Genomic DNA, 21,581 nt, shown 5'->3' with positions numbered 1-21,581 from the left:
CAGTTCCCATTGGTCCCAGATGTCACTACCATTTTGACAAGGATACCAGCTTCGGCTTCATATTTTAGTGTAGTGGATCTTAAGAATGCATTTTTTAGCATCCCAGTGCACCCAGATAGCCCAGATAGCAGATACTCATTTGCTTTCACACTAGGGGGGGGGGGGGGCGTTCATTCACATTCACACAAATTCCACAAGGTTACACGGAGAGCCCAAGTATTTATAGCAGAGCATTAAAGGAACAGCTAGATATGCTAGAATTACAAACGGTTTGCGTTCTATTGCAGTAAATAGATGATTTGTTAATCGCTGCTGAAACAGAGGAAATTTGTAAAAAAGGAACTGTTTTGTTATTATCGCATTAAGCGGAACATGGGCATAAAGCATCCTTAAAAAAAATCCAGTATTGTCGAAAGAAGGTGGCCTATTTGGGCTACCTACTTTTGAAAGAGGGGAGAAGACTGACACCAGAGAAGATAGAAAGTATCACTGGTATGTCTATTCCAAAAACACAGAAGGGAGCCAGAGTCGTGATAGGCATGGCTTCCTGTTGCCGCCAATGAATAGCAAATTTTGCAATGATTGTGAATCCAATGATGGCATTGACGAAGAAGGATGTTGTGCTGCCTTTGCCATGGAGTGAGAAATGTCAGAATGCATTTGATCTGCTCAAAGTTGTTTTGTGCTCAGCCCCAGTTTTGGGCACACCAAATTATGAAAAAGTTTTTAAATTATTGTGCATGAGAATGAAAGCTGAGTGTTGGCTGTTTTCACACAGGAACAAGGCGGAAGAAATAGACCATAAGGCTATTTTTCCTCCACGCTGGACCCTTTAGCATGAGCTTTGCCGCGTTGTTTGCGAGCTGTTGCTGCTGAACCAGTGAAACAAAGGAATGGTGTTGGGGCACACTAATTTTGATGGTGCCACACGCCATAGACGTTCTATTAAAAAGAACCCAGACGCAACACCTTACATCAGCTAGATTGACTAGATCTGAAATTGTCCTGTTTGCACCATATATTCAGATTGAGGTGTTGCGCTTTGAACCCTGCAGAATTAATGCCCCTGCCCAGTCAAGAAATAGGTAAAAATGAATCACCCTCCCATGATTTTTTAATGGTTACTGAGGAAGAAACGAAGGGGAGAATATACCTTATAGACACCCCACAGAAAGAGCCAGGTGGAGAACTGTTTTGTGATGGTTCCTGTTTCAAATTACCTGACGGCACATCAACTGCTGCCTATGCCATCACGACACTAAAAACGATTGTAGAGAGCAAAAGAATCCCACACAATGCAGTGCAGGCAGCAGAGATAAAAACAAGATCAGTTTCTTTTCTTGAACAAAATAAAATGATCATTGAAATAATGCACTTCTGTCTTCACAACAATATTTTTATTTTTGACAATAATACCTATAAACAACTCCAAGGTACCGCTATGGGATCTAAATTTGCACCATCTTACGCCAATTTCTTCATGGGTTTTTTTTAAATCAAACATTGGAAACATCCTCTCTTTCAAAGTAACATAACATTTTTGGGCCGATTTATAGACGACATTTTGATTATTTGGGAAGGAAACGCCCTTGACCTTGACACTTACTTTACATCTCAATAATAACTCATAATTTATCTTTCACCAAAACAGTCAGTAAAACCAATATTGAATTTTTGGACTTGGGATTATTTGTGGAAAATGCTCAGATCCAAACGAAATTGTTCACCAAGCCTTTGGCGGGCAATCGTCTCCTTTTTGCCACTTCCCATCACCCCAAGCACACCATTAACAAGATTCCATATGGGGAGATCCTTAGAATTAAAAGAAACTGAAGCACATCTCTCACCTTTCAGGAAAATCTGAAGCATACCTACCGAAAATTCAAACAGAGAGGCTATGGATCAAAGATCATAAAAACAGCCATCCACAAAGCAGAGCAAGTCACAAGAGATTCTCTACTTATTGATAAACCAAAAAACAGAAACTTCAAAACCCCAAACTCAATTCATCACAACCTATAGTAGAAAAATCAAACTAATTAAACGTATTTTAACAAATCACTGGAATATACTTCTCACAGACCAAAATCTGCAACATTTGGACAAATCTCCAAGTATTTGTTTCAGGAGAGCACCAACTATCAGGAACCTTGTCAGTCCAAGTTTTGTGAATCCTATATTGAATGAGAGAAAAATGTTTTTTCAAACCAACATTAAAGGTACTTTCAAATGTGGACACTGCAAACTATGTCTATTCATATACCAAGGCAAAAAGGAAATTCTTCTTCCAATTGGCAAAACAAAACAAATCAATCAAATGATGAATTGTAACTCAACATTTATCATTTATGGTATTGAATGTTTATGTGGAAAACTATATATAGGGAGTACCATTAGAAAATTGAAGGTGAGAATTTATGAACACTTACGAGCCATCTGAAATAAGGATCTCCGATCCCCCATTTTTACACATATCAGTATGAAGCATCCATCATTTGACCTAACAAAACTCAAGATATTTGGCTTGGAGAAAGTAGTGCCACCACTGAGAGGAGGAAACAAGAACTATTACGGAAACAGGAAAGTAAATGGATTTGTATCATGGACACATGTGTGACAGGTCTAAATTTTGATACAGAGATGTTCAATTGGTTGTAAAGTAATTTGCGTCAAATTTATACAGGGGATAAATTGAAGAATATATGTCCATTTTGAACCAAAAGGCAATCACTAATATGTAGAAGACTGCAATTACAAGTTATGAATATGAAAATTGTGACTTATAAGCATGTTAACCAGATAGTTCAACTTTCTTACTTTAATTAAATTTGATATGGTTGAAACATGTCATTATTCAATGATCAAATCAAGCTTTTTTAGCATTTCTGGCAACTTTGAAATTGTTAGTAACGTAAGTTACGTATAAAACAAATGTATCTTTAGTAAAAGAGGTAAGTATTTACTAACTACTATTCATATAACATAAAAGTGCTCAAATTTTACCCCATTTGAAAAACCACCCACGAAAATAACCTAATGAGGTAGAAAATGATATAAAAACACCATATCAGCCTCTTTATCATGCAGTATTCTTTAACTGCCTTTCCCGACTCAAAATGGGCGAAAATTACATAAAATCACATGATGACGTCATCGTGCCGCGCTTGGTCACGTGAGACGCGGCGCGATGACGTCATTACGCCTCGTTTTTTGTATAAATAGCGAGCGCGTTAGTAGCAATATGGATCACTTGCTCAGGAAACTCTGTGAATGCTTATCAAGGCATATGATTCAAGAAAGAACAAAAAGGTAAGGATTCTTTCACTTTAGAAGCTGTTGAAGCATTATGCTTTTCCCCCAAGCCCTATACTCTAAATGTACCTTAAAACTTTATTATTTATGGAAACAAAATTTTTCTCTCCCCTTGCCATTTTAGACAATAGAGACACAAGGGATGTCTTAAATCAAGCAACAACTCTCATAAAGAGGAAAAGGGTACTGCATATAGCCAGTACCAATAAATGAACAATAAGTAGAATTAACAATTTGGGTGAGTCACATAATCCTACTATTTTGAATAAAAAATAAGTCATAACAGTATGACTAAGAATGCATCGATTTATTAAGTTCAAAATGCATGTTTCTGTTCCTTCATAGATAAGAAAGCACACTTAGCTTGTTCTCCCCTTTTTTTCTTTTTTTTGTTTAACAGTTAAAAAAAGTTCCATCTCCTGAAGAACCACTGTTAATAACAGTGGGGAAAAACGTGTCGAGCTAGGAACTATAAAGCAAAACTGAATCATTAAACAATGTACTGAAATGACCTAGGAACTACAAAGCAAAACTGAATCATTAACCAATGTACAAAAATCACAAACTAAGCAAGAATGAGTTGTTACAAGGTGTGAAAATAACACTGAACTTGATTGAATTGAAGTATAAATATAATTAGTGAAGTTAACTCTATATGACTCGTTCAATGAACTGAATTTAAGTTGGATAATAAAGAAGATTTAAAGAAACAACTTACGTTTCAGACTCACCTGTTAGTACTTTTGGCGCATTTAAGTAAGTTATTCCCATTTTTTTTATTTTTAGCAGAGATAAAGAGATAATAGCATTGACAAGAGCATGTGAAATTTCTGAAAATTTAAATCTAAACATATATACTGACAGTCAGTATGCATTTGGGGTAGTGCACAATTTTGGCCGACTCTGGGCTGAGAGGGGTTTCCTAACATCACACGGAACTAGAATCCAACATGCTGTCTAGACATGTGTCCGAAGCGACTGGTGATAATAAAATGCCAAGCGCATAAAAAAGTAACATGTAAAGTGGGAGAAGGAAACGCATTTGCAGACAAAATTGCAGAACAAACTGCCACTGACTTAAGCACGAGAATGTTGATAGTACAGTCGGACGAAGTACCCTGCATGATAGAGAAGAACTAGTTACTCTTACCTTGTAACGTTCTTTCGATGGGATGTTCCTCCGACGTATTCCTTATCTTAGATAGAAATCCTTCAGCTTTGCTGGCCTCGGAAAATTTTTTCGCCAGAGGGCGCTGCGCGTCGATGATCGCCGAGTCGATGACCCTCGACGGCCTCCGTGCCGACGTCGACGTCATCCTGCCTATAAAGGCCGCGCGCAGCGTCCGTTGCTCAGTTCCGTTTTGTAGTCCCCAGTAATGTTTTTGGATTAGACTAATCACCTTGAAGGAGCATAGGCTGCAAACCCACAGGAAGTCATACTGCGGGGATGGATGGGAGGGTCGATAAGGAATACGTCGGAGGAACATCCCATCGAAAGAACGTTACAAGGTAAGAGTAACTAGTTCTTCGAAGGGATTGTGTCCTCCGACGTATTCCTTATCTTAGATAGACTCCCATAGCAGTGGTATTGTGACTGGAGGCGGGAGTAATAAAAGTTATGTTACCCTTCCAGAATGGACAGAGTGTAACACAGCCTTGCCGAATCTAGTTTCTTGACTAGAGGAGGAATCCAGGCTATAGAATTTGGTAAATGTATGTGCGGACGACCATGTGGCAGCCGCACATATATCTCGAATTGGCACCCCTCTTTGAAGGGCTGAGGATGTTGCGATACCCCTGGTAGAATGAGCCCTTAGATTTTGAGGAGGCTCCTTTCCTGCCAATTTGTAGCACTCCAGAATGGCTAAAATAATCCATCTGGAGATGGTTTGTTTTGTTATTGGAAGGCCCAACTTATGTCCTGCATAACCTACAAAGAGTTGGTCTGCTTGTCTGATCTTAGCCAATCTGCTGATATAGAAGCTCAAGGCTCGCTTAGGGTCCAGCCTGTGCAGTCTCTCTTCCTCCTTCCCCGGATGAGGAGGAGGGTAGAAAGAAGGTAATATAATCTTCTGAGTGATGTGAAACTCCGAGACTACCTTCGGGAGGAAGTTAGGCTTCACCTGAAGAACAACTTTGTCCTTGTAAAAGATTGTATGTGGAGGTTTACACGATAAGGCTTGCAACTCGCTAACCCTTCTAGCAGATGTCAATGCTATTAGCAAAACAGTTTTGAGGGTGAGAAGCTTCAATGAACAAGAGTGTAGTGGTTCAAAAGGGGCACCCTTTAGGAAGTTTAAAATTAGGTTTAAATCCCATAAGGGAACTTGAAAAGGTTTCGGGGGATAAACATTAGTTAATCCTTTTAGGTATTGTATTACCAATGGAATTTTGAAGTATGAAGGCTCCTCTGCAGTGCGCTTAAAGATTGATAGCGCTGCGAGATAGCCCTTAATTGTGCCAACCTGTAGGCCTGAATTAGCCAGGTAAAGTAAGAATGACAACACCATAGGTGTACCACAAGAAAAGGGTTCAATATTCTTTTCTCTGCACCAGCTGCAAAATTTGTTCCAACGGCAGCGGTATAGAGTTTTAGTTGCCGGCCTTCTGGCCGAAAGCAACACCTCCATAACATCATCCGGAAGGTCCCAATCCTTGTACCTCAACCTTTCAGACACCAAGCGTGAAGGTTGAGGGTCTTGATGGCTGGATGGAGAACCTGACCTTCCTTCTGCGAGAGAAGATCCTCTCTGTATGGCAGTCGAATTGGAGGGCAGATGGACATGTCTAGAAGGTCCGGGTACCACGTTCTCCTGGCCCAATCCGGGGCAATTAGGATCATGGTCTTCCGAAACCTTCTCAACCTCCTGATCATTTGAGGAATGACAGGGACCGGAGGGAACGCGTACAGAAGTGGGAACTCCCAGTCCACTACGAACGCATCTCCTAGAGCTCCTCTCGGGGGAAATTCCCTTGAGCAAAATCTGTCGCACTTCCTGTTGATACTGGTGGCGAACAGATCCACTTGAGGGGTTCCCCAAAGGGCGAAGATCTCTTGAAGGACTTCCTGAGCTATCTCCCACTCGTGAGAGACTGTGCTCTGCCTGCTCAGAGCGTCCGCTGTCAAGTTCTTCTCTCCGGCTAGGTGAATTGCCGATAGAGAGATTCCTTCCTGAATTGCCCAAAACCAGAGCTGCATCGCCTCTCTGCACAGTGGTAGTGAGCCTACGCCTCCTCTTTTGTTGAGGTAGTGCATGGCCACTGTATTGTCCGTCATTATTAGGACGTTTCTTCCCCGTACAGACGGCAGAAAAGCCTTCAGCGCTAGTCTGATGGCTCTCAGCTCCAACAGGTTGATATGTAGTCTGGACTCCGATGGAGACCAACGACCGCTGATGGTCAAGTCGTTGGCGTGAGCTCCCCACCCCGTGAGTGAGGCATCCGTGACTACTGTTATCTCCGGCCATGGTTGCCAAAACATTTCTCCTTTCAGGATGTTCTCCCGACAGGCCCACCACTGAAGGTCTCGGGCTACTTTGACCGGGATCCGAAGGAGATCTGTCATCCTTCCTGAGAACTGTGACCACTGAGTTCTCAGTGCCCACTGGAGGGATCTCATTCTCAGGCGAGCCTCCGGCACGAGGAATATGCAGGATGCCATGAGGCCTAGCAACCTCAGAAAGTCGTAGGCTGGGAGATATTGGGCATTCTGAAATCTGATGACCATCTGCAGAATATCTCGAGCCCTCACCTCTGGTGGCAAGGCTTTTCCCAGGGAAGTGTCCAGGACTGCTCCAATGAATTGGAGTCTCTGTGATGGTATCATCTGTGACTTCTTTAAATTGAGGGAGAAGCCCAGCTTGTGAAGGAAGTGGCAAACATAATCTAGTTGTCTCTGAGCCTGTTCCGAAGATACAGCTCTGATCAACCAATCGTCTAGGTAAGGGTAGACATGAATCCCTTCCCTCCTTAGACTTGCAGCCACAACCGACATTAGCTTGGTAAAGACCCTCGGGGCGGAGGTTAGCCCAAATGGCAGAACTCGAAATTGATAATGAGAGCTGCCAATTGCGAACCTCAGGTATCTCCTGTGCCTGGGATGGATCGGCACATGGAAATAAGCGTCCTGGAGGTCTAGAGATACCAACCAGTCCTGAAGCTGGAGGGCCTGAAGGATCTGAGAGAGAGTCACCATCTTGAACTTGTCCTTTCGGAGGAATTTGTTCAATTCCCGTAAGTCTAAGATGGGTCTCAGTCCTCCGTCCTTCTTCGGTATTATGAAGTAGGGGGAGTACCAACCCTTGTTCCTTTCCGCTACAGGTACCAGTTCTATGGCACCTTTCTCTAGCAGGTCTAAAACCTCCTGCAAGAGGAGCGGATCTGGAAGCTTCAAAGGGTTGTTCCCCGGTGGATGACTCTGAGGGATATGTAGGAAGGGCAGGCAGTAACCTTGGGCCACTGTCTCCAGAGCCCAAGCATCTGACGTAATAGCCTGCCATTCCGTCAGATGGTGAGTTAACCTGCCCCCTACTGGTGTTCTGTGAGGGGAGACCTCAGAGTGGTTTTGAAGCGGCTGATGCAGTTGCCGAAGGTAAAGTGGCTCCTGCTCCTGCGGGTGCGGCTTTCTTTCCCCTACCCCGTCCACCACGGGTAAATCTTCCTTGGCCTCTTTGAGCCGGTCGTCCCCTGCCCCTTCCATATGAGGAATAGTAACGAAAGGACCGTCCTCTCCACGATGATCCCGAAGGACGAAAGGTATTCTGACGGATAGCAGCTCCCAATGACTTGGCTGCTGCCTTGGACGTTTGCAGTTTCTCCAAACTGTCATCCGCCTTCTTTCCAAAGAGGGTAGAACCGTCAAAGGGCATATTCAAAAGCCTGGTCTGCACGTCAGAGGCAAAACCAGACTTCCTCAACCACGCATGCCTGCGGATTGTGGTACTTGCCGCCATGGCCCTGCTGATACTGTCAGCAGAATCTAGGCCAGTTTGTAGGGTCTCGCACATCGCATCTTTACCATCCCTGATGATGTTTAAAAATGCGTCCCTTTCCTCTCCTTCTTGGAGGCAGTCAGCCGCTGATGAAGCGCACTCCCAAAGGGTGTGGCTGAACCTAGCGAGCGTACAGGTCGCGTTAATAGACTTTAACGCCATGCTACAGGCAGAAAAAACCTTCTTAGCCATGGCATCATACTTTTTGTCATCCCTATCCTGCGGAGCAGTGGGGTATGCAGATGTGCTGCCTGATGAGGTTGCAGCCTGTACAACCAAGCTCTCAGGAGTAGGGTGTTTTGACAAATATTCAGGGTCAGAACTAGCCACCCTGTATTTTGTTGACAGTTTTTTATTTACTGCCGGGATAATTTCTGGCGTTTCCCAGTTTGTCAAAATCCTTCTCTGTAGAGCAGAGTGAAATGGAACCACAGGATCCTCCTGTGGGCCCTTGTCCAGTATGTCAGTGAGGTCATCCTGCTGAAAGGCAGGAGAAGGTGCAGACCAACCCATAAATTCTATGATTCTAGACATCAGAGCTCTATATGGAGTCTCCGCATGTTCTCCTGGGTCTGGTTTGATAAATTCTGCTTCAGGAGAAGTGTCCAAGCCACTAGCTTCCTGAAGTGCATCCTGAAGATTTTTTAATCTTCCTTCCTCAGAGGCGAAAGTCTCTGGCTCTAGTGATGTGGTCCTCTGTAAATCAATATCTTGGTCTGAATCCTCCCTTTCCTCAAAAATCGAGGTTAAAGGGGGATACATTGGTTTTTGGAATGGTATAAACCCCATTTCCAATGCAGAAGGAGCCATCATCACAGGCCTTGAAAACGTCGATGTCGTCGACACCGACGTGAAAGTACTCGAAGGCGCCGTGAAAAGCGTCGAGAAATGTGTACTAGGCCTCGAAGAACTCGAAAGGATCGGAGTCCTGCTCGAGAACGACGTCGACGTTCTCGGCGTCGAGTCGGAGGTCTTTTGTCTAACCGTTGGCTGTGGAGTAGCCGTGGTTCTTTCCTTCACCGGCGTCGATATCGGCGTCGACGTCGGCGTCGACTCGATCGACTGATGCGCCGATGAATCCTTCGACAACGGCGTCGATGGCGCCGACCTCTGTTTCGAAGGAGTTTTCGACGATGGCGTCGATGATGCTTTATCTCCCGATGGCTCGAGGCGCTTTCGGGTTGACTTTTCCGCCGGGTACTGCGACTCGCGGCGTTTAGATTTTTTGGGTTTTTTACCCGGGGTATCACCCTCAGCTGTCTTCGAGGGGGACGAGGCCGCTTTCTCGAAGACGCTTAGCATCTTTTTCCTGAATTCCTCCCACTCAGCTTGCGAGCTGCGTTTTGTGGGGCAATGAACTCTCTCAGGAGAACTCGACGAAGATGACGAAGGGGATCTCCTACGTCTCTTCTTCGAGTGTCTCGATGTCGACGAGTGGTGGGAGCCACTTCGTGATCTAGATCGAGAGTGTTTTTTATGGTGAGGAGACGAACGTCTCGACTCTACCGAAGAAGCTTTCGAGGAAGTTAAAGTTGACCTACCTCTCTCGAGCTTCCCCCTACGCTCCTTCAAGGCTTTCGCCGTCATGGAAAGGCATTCCTCACACTCCGAACTCTGGTGCGTGATTCCCAGACACCACAAACAGACCCTGTGAGGGTCCGTCAACGACATTTTCTTCCCGCAGTCTCGGCACTTTTTGAAACCGGACCGAGGGGTCGTCGGGTCGGAGGAGGATGCCATCGATATCGAGGTAAATAGTAGTTATTATATACGTTATCTTGACGAGAACTGAGCAACGGTGTTCCGAGGCACAACGAAGCGCGGAAAAACGGAACTGAGCAACGGACGCTGCGCGCGGCCTTTATAGGCAGGATGACGTCGACGTCGGCACGGAGGCCGTCGAGGGTCATCGACTCGGCGATCATCGACGCGCAGCGCCCTCTGGCGAAAAAATTTTCCGAGGCCAGCAAAGCTGAAGGATTTCTATCTAAGATAAGGAATACGTCGGAGGACACAATCCCTTCGAATGGGATTGCTACAGTCAAAGAAATGCAGGCGGATGCAACTGCTGATGAAATAAAAAGGTAGGCTGAGGGCTCTGCAGAATTAGACTTGGAAGGCTACTGAGTGGATAAGGACAAAAAGTCTCTGAGAAAATTCCATATGATGAAGTGGAACCCCTCCACCCCCACTTTAGGCTCACCTCGCAATTCTTTGGGCACTTCTAGCGGGGAAAGACGAGTTATATCACAGTGGCTAGATGAAGCACACAAGACTGCGCCGTTGGTCTTGGCTTTCTTCGCCGAAGAGCGAGATTGCAGAGAGATGGCATTTTGGATCTTTCTCTTGACTTCAATTATTCAGGTTGTCAACTTGTTTTTCACTGTTTGAATTTGCTAAACTTTGCTTGGCCACTGTAGTTGGTGCCGCGTCGTCCTGGACTGTACTGCCCACCCTCAGCTCATCCGTTTTAGTAGCCACCGTTACTTTGTGCGTTTGAGAGGCATCAGAGGCCTCATAATCAGTTTGAGCGTCCTTTGTGGAAAGAGATTTTTCATCTCTGTATTGTAATTTCTCGCCCTTTTTTGTCAACACAACCTTCGAGATAGGACAGTTTTGTGTGCATTAAAGCCGCGAGTGAGGTATGATCTTTCAAAGTATCATTCAATGATTCAAACAGCTTGCAAAAAGGTGCCAAGGCTATTGTGACCGTTGACATTATTGACATGAGATCTGGCTTTTTAGAAGGTGTTTCTCTTGTTATAGGTGTGGCTATCACACTTAAATGTCTATTGGTTGGAGTGCTCACTATTGGTGTCTCTCTAGGAAGAACAAAGTCCAAAAGTTTCCTCTTCATATACTCTCTAGCTTGTTGCTCCTTATTCTCCTTCCGTGATCTATTTGCTGGACAAGGGCAGTCCCCCACGGGATTAGACGTAGCTTGATAGAACGTAGATTTTGGTGCATTAACAAACTCATTTTCAATGAGAAAATGGCCCCCCTCACTAACACCCTGATCTTTGTTAAATCTTGATTTGCAGTTTAGTGATGATGCACTTGCGCCTTTATCGTCTGCTGTTAATGAGTGTTGGAGGTACCAATTCTGTAGGGGCCTCCCTCTCTAGTGCAGGCAGTATTTTAGATGTAATGGAAGGAGCCTCCTTCTCACTTTGGGCTTTAGTGCGGGGTTTCCCAAAATGTCATCTCTGCACTTGGGGAGTCTTTTCAAGCAAACCCTTCTCGCTCCCCTTCTCATCATGTATTGTTCATGGTTCGTCTACTATTTGTCCCTGCTTTTCATTCTTTTCACTGGCGTCACCACTTAGGGACAATAAGTTAGCCGATGTAAATGCATTCATAACTTCCGCACCTTCAATCAGTTCCGCATCAGTAATTTCATTCTCCTGTATGCTAGCTCCCATCAACTTTTTTAAAAAAGGGTTTACAGCGTATTTGATATAACTTGCTTCTGCTGTGCTGAACAGGAATTCAAAATGCTCAAATGACTTTGTTTGTTTGGAAGCATTTCTTGTTTTCTTTCCGAACTTTTTTCCTTTCTGTTGCTGTGCGTTATACACTATGTGACCTGCCACATCAGTCTTCACTTTCTTTTGGTGTGGACCATCGTGGTCACTCGTAGGTGGGCAAGTATCCTTCCTCTTGTCCATACACCCTAAAGTTCCACCACCCCCCTCCAGAGGATTCTTTGCCAACCTCATCTTCCTTTGTTCCCCAATGTTCCCCTTTATCTTTTGCTGTAGCTTTGCCAGGTCTGTCTGGAAAAGACCCGGGGGCTAGCTAGTTTTTTGGCTGTAGCTCCTGAGATTCTATCCGGGGCTACAACCAAAAGATCAGGGGCTATAGCCCTCTTAGCCCCCCCTCTAGCAATGCCCCTGGGTATCAGTCTGGTCAACTACAACCGAGTGTGCCGCGTAGCATCCCCCGGTGGGGATGACAGCTCGTCAATTTCCATCCTCGGATACACTTCAATCTTTACTGTCTGCATCCCTCGGGGGACAGGTGCTTTGGAAACGTTTTGGGGAAGTTGTTTTAAAGCGTTTAGGTGTTGCTCCACTGGTCCCTCTATTGATACATTGCATGAGTCGTTAAAGCGTTTCAACAAGGAGTTCCGCAGGCATTGGCTGTACGCTAGGTAAGGCAAGCCCCCCCGCCGGCCCTAACTCAGCCTCTGCATTGGGCTGGCGATTTAGTTGCCAATCAATCAGTTCCTCTGGTGCTAGGTCGAGTGGCTTGGAGGTTTCCCACTCCGCTTCCAAAGGCACATTGTTTACCGAGGCACACCTTCATACCTCTGTTTCTCTTTTCCTCAGAGACTGTTCAAAGTTTGATAGTTGTACAGCCGGCAGCTGACTTTCAGCCAAGCTCTTATCAACGGCCCCAGAGTTCACGCCCACGCTCTTGCCTGGGGTGGGCATGTGGAGCTCGGCGGGCGCATTCATCAACAGCTGTTTAGTCGATGGCCGACATGCTTCACTATGCGCACAACGCTGGCGGTCACTCCGGAGCAGCCGTGTTTCGTCCTCCATTCCGGACAGCCACGGACTGCCAATGACTGCAGACCACTCAGCAGTCCACTCCACCACATTGTTGTTCCCAGGGAGATGGACAGTGGAGAACCATATCCCCTCCGACATGGCCCACTCCTAGATTGACACTGCCTCCATGCACAGGAGGGTACAGCGGGTGCCGCCCTGCTTGTTCAAGTAGAACATAGTCCTGGAATAGTCAGTCCTGACCAGAACCGCCTTGCCCCCGATGACCGGTAGAAATACCCTGAGCGCCAGGCCCACTACTCTGAGTTCCAGCAGATTGATATGCAGGAGGGCCTCCGTCCTGGATCATGCACCATGAATCCAAAAATCCATCCAGGGTGCCCCCCAGCCCAAGAGAGGAATCTGACGCCACTACCAGAGTGGGCACCGGCTGGGAAACCGGGGCTATGGGGCTCCCACTGCCATATTGCAGTCCAAAAGCCACCAGTGGAGATCCGGAAGGAGGGGCAGAGGGTTAGGAAGCCTATCTGATTTCACCCCAGTTTCCTGGTCCCAATTGCCCGCCAGGTGGAGCTGGAGTCGTCTCATCTTGAGGCGGGTGTGCCGCACTGTGAGCACGCATGATGCCATCAGGCCCAAAAGGTGCTGGAACCACCATGCCGAGATGGTCGAGTTGGCCAGAAAGTGCCCAATCGCCCTCCGAAGTGACTGGAGCCTTTCCGACATGGGGAACACTCTCTGAGCGGCGTGTCCCAGCGCACTGCAAGGAACATCAGGTCCTGAGTGGGGGTCAACTGAGACTTCCGCTGGTCGAGGGAGAACTCTAGCTGGTAAAGAACATCTGCTAGTCGCTGACAGGAGTGCACAACTCCCTTGGGGCGAGCTGGCCACACCAGTCAGTCGTCCAGATAGGGGTATAGGTGGTGGCCTTCCAGGCGAAGGAGGCCAGAAACCGCATTCATGTGCTTCGTGAACACACAAGGGGCCAAATTGAGGCCGATTGGCAACACCCTGTACTGGAAGTGGTGCGAAATGATAGTGAACCTCAGGCATTTCCGGTGCAGCTGGTAGATGGGGACATGAAGGAGGTCTAGGGAACACATCCTGTCCCCTGTGCACAGATAACTGGGAGGATAAGATGGAAGATCTTTCTCCAGCGGGATTCTTCAAGGCTCTGTGACCAAGAGAGCTGTAAATTGAACACATGTCCCAGCAGTGGTCGGGCCCCAGGCACTCAAGGCAGAGCGCATGGGGGTCCGAGGCCGGGAAAGACCAATCGATGGAAGTGCATCTTGTGAAGCCTCCTGCAGCTGACATGCACCAGGGGAAGCAAGGCACCGAAGGGAGATGAAGAATTTCAAAAAACAAAAGAACGGGAAGGACTCGGAAAGTTGAAAAAGTTCCCACACCTAGCTACCAGCTCCGACACCATCCTTGCGGAAAGAGACTGAGGTGAGACGCCAGAGTGCAGGGTCTTGGGGTGTTTCCAGACCCGGGGTTGCGCCCCTGCATACTATGCTAAATTTAAAGGAGTAGCACATTTTTTTCTCTGCCAAGTCTACCATTTCTTTAGTGCAGGTACCATACCAACACTATCCCCACATACTCTCAAAGATTTTAGTTAAGACCTGCTCCATTACTTGTCCTATTAGTTGTACATCAGTACCCCAATGCATAATCTGGATTTAATTGAAAGTTGTACCCGTCTCTCTCTTCTCCCTGCCCCTGACACATCTCCCAACTCTGAATGGATGTCAACATTTGGTAATTTGATTTGTCCTTTATTAATTTACTGTAAATGTGTTTTTCTCCTTTTGTTCTTTTCTCTAAATAAGAGGTCTTAAACTATGAGATTTGGATGATACACAATCATGTTTGATACATTTGTGACTAATGTACCATGTATATGTTGTAAATTCTACACCTATCGCTTTATAAAATTGACACCTGTTAGAGACTTGATAAAGACTGTCCTGGGTCGAAATACATGTCGGCAATAACAGCAAAAAGAACAATACAATCATGTGACCAATCTAGAAACAGTATTTTCAAGTACTCTGGCAGGATGTTCCCACCATAGGACGAGAATGGTCTTTGCGTGTTTCAAGATGGGTACACGATTCCAAGGTCCCTACATGAACTGCTCTTGCATCTAATACTGTGTGGGTCAGGAATAACATAAGGGAGAGCCTACCTACCATTAACTGGCAGAGCCTTCTAAGTCTTCGTTAAATATTGCTAACAGCTGCCATAACAGCAACAACATTAGCTTTGTGAGACACAAGACCAATAGAATTTTAGATGTTCATGGATAGGGATCCTCTAATGAAAGATGCACTTAATTTCCATAAAACCACCAGCTTCACCAAAAGACTGCTGGGAGAGTTTCAGAAAGGCAGAGTGCTCGGATCCTAAATGGCTCAGTATTTGCTATTCCAACAGAGGCACTATATACTGTGGTGGTGGACAAAGCAGTTCTACCTGTTCACAGATAGGAGCGTCTGTATTCAAGGATGTTTTTTAAGAAAGCAAACATTTTGAGAGTTTTGCAACAAGGGGTTTATTTTGATGACAGGGCTATGGAATATGGAATTTTTGTATCGCACGTCAGCCCAAAAACATCTATTTTTTATTATGGACGTGTTTTCCCCATAGAAGGTTTCTAGTAAGATGGCATCATTGTAGTCACTGATACGGAGATTCATTGTCCAGCTCATTACTAGAATTTGTTTGGATGATATTTGCAGTGATGCAGACAGAAAATCTGGAGCAAATTCATCTGGGAGATGTGCATGTAAGTGTTCTATCAGGATAAGAATAGCCTCTGTTCAACAAATAAACTTAAGTTGAGCAGATCTATGAACATTTTTAAAGACTAGATGGGATGTAGCAGATTTAAAGGTGTAGTGGAGAAGGTTCTGGGGGATCAAAGCGCATACCTATACTATCTTAACCAAATAAAGAATACCTGACTTGGGTAGCTTTCCGGAATTGCTGTAATTGTTACTTTTTGTGCTTGTGAGGATCTAGTGTGTGTTGACAGTTGTAAAGGTTCTAAAGAATCACCCAACTCAGGCTTCTTAAATCAGTAGTTAAGAAACAGCATTTCTCAATGTTCAAATCTCTCCTACACACTGAATGAATCGTCAGAGGGGATGGACTCAAATCGCTACTCTCCAGATCACAATCAGGAATCAGGTTCTTGTTCCTTCATAACACATTTTGTGACGTCTCTTGGAACCTTCAGATAGCATTTGACGATCATCTGCTTGAACTGCCTCTTGACATTTGCTATTCTTGTAATCTTAAATCTTTGTGTCCTTTCTCAGAGATGGACTCATCTTGTATGACCTTAATATGTTACCCCACAATCGTTTAATCTAGTTATGGAACCCTGTGCTTTCATACCGGGGGTCACTATTCTTGCTTGTGCAGGATCACATTTTATTTTTCCCTTGAGAGAAAACAAATCGCTAGGCGGAATCATGTGGCTGGTACTGCTTAAGTAAGCCCAACACTTGGACCCTCTTACCCAAATTATCTAATTTGTGGCACTGAAAAGCCAACTTGGTTGCATTTTATAGAATATAATCAGGTGTATTTGTCTGCATCTGTTATAAGTAAATTTCCTTTGAGATCTTTAAGGTAATTCAACGGTAAGAAGACACACATTCAGGCCATGGCATGGTTTGAAACCTGCCTTCAATTTTTCCAATCTAAAATTATTTAAGAAATGCAAGACTGAAAACTGTGAACCAACTGAATATTAAGATTGTTAAGAAGATGGGTGCAAGACAAAGATTTATAAAGCTACACAAAGGCTTCTATACCTAGAGTTTTTAGCAGCTGGATAATCTCAAACAATTCCTTGTCCACAGGGGCTAAAGGTTTTGATATATGGTGCAAAGCTAAAATGTCCAGCAAAGGGGCACCTTTGATATGATTTTCTGTCACCCCAAGAGGCTCCCAAGCCTATTTGGAACAACCCAAGCAAGTAAAAGACTAACAGGTGAAATCCTGTAAGGATCTCATGAAAGAGCTTCTATACGATTGGGCAAAAAGCCTCCTTGGAAGAGTTCTGTTGGAGTAGCAAGGTCTGTCAAGAGACCGGTCGTATACAAGACCTAGAAATTTCCAGGTGTTGTAAATCCTCCCTTCAACATGGATGAAGTTAAGCTCAGTACTATAGAGAATCTTGTAGAAATTGGATCAGTGAGATATCTGCAGTGTAGTCGTTTTCAATGATTTCATTACGCTCATGTAAAGGTCTAGAATGTTAGTTTTGTTGTCAAGTGTGTGATTTACCAATGTATAATTTGTATGTGTTTGAATATGTTGATACTTTGTGTAATAAATTGATGGTGTTAAGTTGAACATTGTGAATTGTGTCCATCCAACCTCACTACTTAGGTCCACTTTTTTGTATATCATTATTATCTATCCTAAGGACCTTGGTGTTGACAGATACCCTTATACTTTACAAGCCTATGAGAAATGAAATAATAATGCAAAAGAACTTTTTAGGGCCTCTGCTAGTAGAAAAAGGTATTTTCTCCTCCTGGCTACCTTTGGTGATGGACAACAAAGCTCAGCACTTTTTGTACTTAAGACACATCCCTAAAAAGTCAGGCAAGTGCTCATGAACGTATTCAAGCATGCATTTATTATTACACTAGATTGTGCACCTTCTTCAAAGTCTTTGTTGAAAAAGCACTAAACCAACAAAGCAGGTACATTTTAAGTGAAAGAAAAGATCCCAAAAAAACTGACTTGGAGGGGGGAAAAAACTGTCAGCAAAAGGACTGCTGATTAAGGCTTTGGACAAAAAAACTGCCAGTGACAAACCTCTATTAGTCCAAGTAAACTCAAATACAGTGGCCCGGCAAATTCATGTGCTCCATTTGAGCGTCGGTATGGTGTTCTGAACAGGTGTGTTTCCAGGACTGATGGCATGACGTATGCACAAAGTTCAAGTTTTTCTACTGAGAACCCCTCCTAACTTCAATGGGAGATTCAGGTTGCTGTAACCTGTGAAGCCAATAAAATAAAGATAGGTGGCTACCATCCCCTGACACAGCAAGTCTTCCATCTCCTACGAGCAGCTTCCCGAGGTATGTCAAGTAATTTCCACATGTATAGGGCAACAGATGACTCCATTGATAGCTATATTTTCGTTTAATGAAATACATTTATTGTCATTTCCAAACAAATAGCTGCAAATACACCATCATGTTCATCCAAAATGGCAGAGTTTGAATCAAAGAAAACAACAAAGTCAAAACAAATTTCTCAGCAAAAATAATCACACCAAACTCTCCCCCAGTTTCCTCGCTATTCCAGTCATTTGGACAAACTACATTGCCTTAGCTCATTACACACGAGGGCATAGGACTAAATGCCATCTTGGAGCACAGCATGTCTATTAATACAAACATCCATTATGCTCATCACTCAGTGAAGGTTTTCGCGTACTAAAGTGCAATTAAGCACTGCCAATGCACTAAGTCTGGTTGGGCATGTGAAATCCTCATTATGGCATGTCAGGGTTCAAAATTGAGGGGAGCTCGGAGCTATTTATCTTCTAGTTGTAGCCTAGAAGAGCCTGGTTAGCTTAACGCCAACAGCTACCAGGAGATACATTTGTCTCCCCAGGCCAACTGATGCCAAACAAACACCTATGTGAATTTAACTCTGGGCATTTGGGACATTCTATTATAAAAATTAGGTCACATCTTTGAGATATTTAAAGCACAATGAGTCATAAATAGTGGACACAATGATAATCTTATGTGGAAGTTAGATTTGCAGAACGCTATGCACTAGCTCTGCGTTACCCATTGGTAGCTTCTGGTCACTGGTTAATGCTCGATACCCAGGAGCTGCTTTTAGCTCCCACTTACCCAATCTTAATTTGGAGCCCCGCACGTCATATTACAAAAGGCATTTATATCTCCCAAAGAAGGTAGCTAGAACACCATGAAAAATATGTGATGCTTTCACATGTCAGTAAGCTGCACATTTCCATCAACCACACTTCAACTGTGGAAACCTGAGCGGATTCCTAAAAAGATGCTATGGGGACTTTGGCAACTAACATTGACTTTAGTACAGATTGTATGAAGAAAGCATTCCTACTCAAAAACCACATCTCAATCTCTAAATGTCAGAGGATAGCTCCCCCCATGCTCTGGCCATTCTGGAATGTGTAGGCTAAAAAACACCTTGGAGGTTGTTCAATTAGGGAAAGCGACATGTTATTTCCCCACAACTAACAGACTTCTTTAAGATGGCAGCTATTAGCTGCAGAATCAGCAGCACCCCTCAATGTTCATCTTTTTCAGGAAAGGCAATAATTCAAAAGGTACGTGAAAGGGAACTACCTCCTAGAAAACTGTGCTCTACTTGGAGACAACAAACAAGGGTATGTTGGGAGCTACCAAAAGCATATCTAAAGAGATGATAGATTAGAAAGGAGAATACAAACTCTGCAGGTTTGGGCACTTCTAGATGAGACTATATTAATGGAACGGAATGCTGATACATGCAGGCAATCAATGGTGTTGATGGCATTCGAGAGCGGCATTTTCAAAACTGTAGACAATGGTTTTCCGAAGGGGTAAGACAATGGGGCTCATTATGAGTTTGGCGGTAGTTCAGAGGTAGTTCCACTGAACTACTGCCAAATGTAATTGCTGTTACCAACACTTGGTCCGGTGGATTTACTGCTGGATTCCAAGTGGTGGTAGGTGGTGTTAAGTCCCCAGGACTCCATGGGGATTTCAGAAGAATTACTTCTCCTATTTTTTGGCGATAAGGCAGCAGGTTTTCCATAGCAAGCCCCTGTACCACAATGACAATTCCACAAGTCTCTCAAAATATATACCATCTTCATTTTAGTAGTAGTCATAATTAGAGGATGAAATTAGTATGGCTCTATCAGGTATTACACAATATGTGCAAATCTTGCCAATGTCAGCTAGTTACACATGATCATATAACAGGAAAGGTATTAAACAGAGACAAATAAATAAATTGTTAAAGCCAATCCACATGTTTTAAATCAAACGTGCAGTGTACAGTAGCAAGTTCAATAAGTATTTAGCGAAGCTATAATGAAGTAGAATTAAAAGAAAACGTACCTTTTCCAAACTTACACCGGTCCTTTTGACAATAGCTTGTAGTCGTGCTATGGTTTCATTTTCCTTTAGTAGTTCATAAGAATTTAAAGGTGATCCTGCTATGTTGCCATTTTTTTTATCAGTGACAAAGTCACATGTCCTGAGGCTTAATTTGGAAGCACTTTCACTACAATGAAGGTTACCTTCAGGAGGTATTCCGAATGCCATTAGAATCTCAGAGACCTCTTGAACAAATTCAAGTTTGTTTGGAAACTGAGGTAAATCTTCAGGTAACTCAATAAAGTGGTTATCAACATCGACAAAGCATAAATTTGCCTGTAAAGAAAATAAAATGTAATATGCTTATAGCAATACTTTTAATTTTGCAGATTCTTTAGTACTCCATTTAAAATTACTAATTGTGATATCAGAATACATTCAATAAAACCCTTTTGCACACTAGAATTGCCTTCTTACAGAATATTGTCAAATCTATATTTATGTGCAGTTCAGTGGGTTACAAAACATCTCTAAAGCTTGTATACCTCAATTTATGTTTAATACATGCACTGACATTGACCATTCACATGCAAATTATTAGTTCCCAGTATGCTTTCTTCACCTTTGGGTTGGCATTTAATTTTCCATACCATATACCCATAATCAGTTCAAAGCAGATCAATAGTTACCACAAATTAACTAATGAGCCTCCTTAGTGTAACCATTGAGAAAGGCATGCACGTGCAAAATAGATCCCAATACACTAGACTGGGCAGCCCACAAGAAAAGATACAAACCTTGGGGCTAGGGTTTAGGGGTTACCAAAGACAGCCCTACTGAAATGCAATAAACATTACTGTGTATATCTGGGAAGAAGACAGACTTCTAACAAAACAAAATCACTGCAAATGTAAACTCAATGGTTTTCTATGAGAGTTCCTCAGTTAAGAAGAAACAATCTGAAGTCTATGATCAGGCAACTGCCTTTAAAAATCTACATCTGCTGCCTAGGCAATGGGACCAGCAACAGGCTATGCGCAAATCGGTATGGAGTATATACCGTTAGTCATATCATCCTTTTCATCATCATCAACTCTGTTTGCCACAGCCCTTACAAAATCACTTCAAAAATACACGACCATGTAAAATATTTTAATTAAAACAATACGTCATGAACTTTTTAAAAGTTGCCTCTCACAGAAGCAAAAACACAGACTAATATTAAAAGATCCTTCAAAACACATTAATGCACATCGCCCCAAAATGCCTAAAGTGCTAGGGTTCATGAGAAATGCACATAAAGGGAATTATTATTCCCCACCAAAAGGTTCAGCTGGTAAGATCATGCTGTCAGGCAATTGTATTTCTGACAGAAAATTGCCTTTTAAAAAATAAAATGAGTCATAGCAAAAATGACTGCAGGTCTGCTGGTGGAAAAGCAATTTAGATGGACATCAGCCATCTCACCCTTAGTAATGAATAACTGGGACAAAAAAAGATTGGGAGCCAAAGTCTTCAGGGATACACCATCACAAGCACAGACATCCTTAAAGAACAGTGTTCCAGACCATTTGGCGAATTAAGTCTCCAAAGGAAGCACACCAACCTAAAGCTAATTTACATAATGTGCAGTGAGTGCTGAGGGG

The 21,581-nt window shown here is 43.7% G+C and overlaps 1 protein-coding gene across 5 annotated transcripts in view; it reads right to left on the bottom strand.

Moving 5' to 3' along the window:
• Positions 1-21,581, bottom strand: part of DENND5A (DENN domain containing 5A) — a 2,487,481-nt gene that overhangs the window by 1,897,309 nt on the left and 568,591 nt on the right. For all 5 annotated transcript variants that reach the window (XM_069623676.1, XM_069623672.1, XM_069623674.1 and 2 more), the window contains one exon: positions 19,957-20,271. In XM_069623676.1, coding sequence (XP_069479777.1) covers positions 19,957-20,271 — 315 coding nt within the window. The remainder of the gene's footprint in view (positions 1-19,956; positions 20,272-21,581) is intronic.

Source organism: Ambystoma mexicanum, chromosome 11 (assembly GCF_040938575.1).
Source record: "Ambystoma mexicanum isolate Mex_15411 chromosome 11, UKY_AmexF1_1, whole genome shotgun sequence".
Lineage (NCBI taxonomy): Eukaryota > Metazoa > Chordata > Amphibia > Caudata > Ambystomatidae > Ambystoma > Ambystoma mexicanum.
This window is presented reverse-complemented; position numbering and strand designations above follow the sequence as displayed.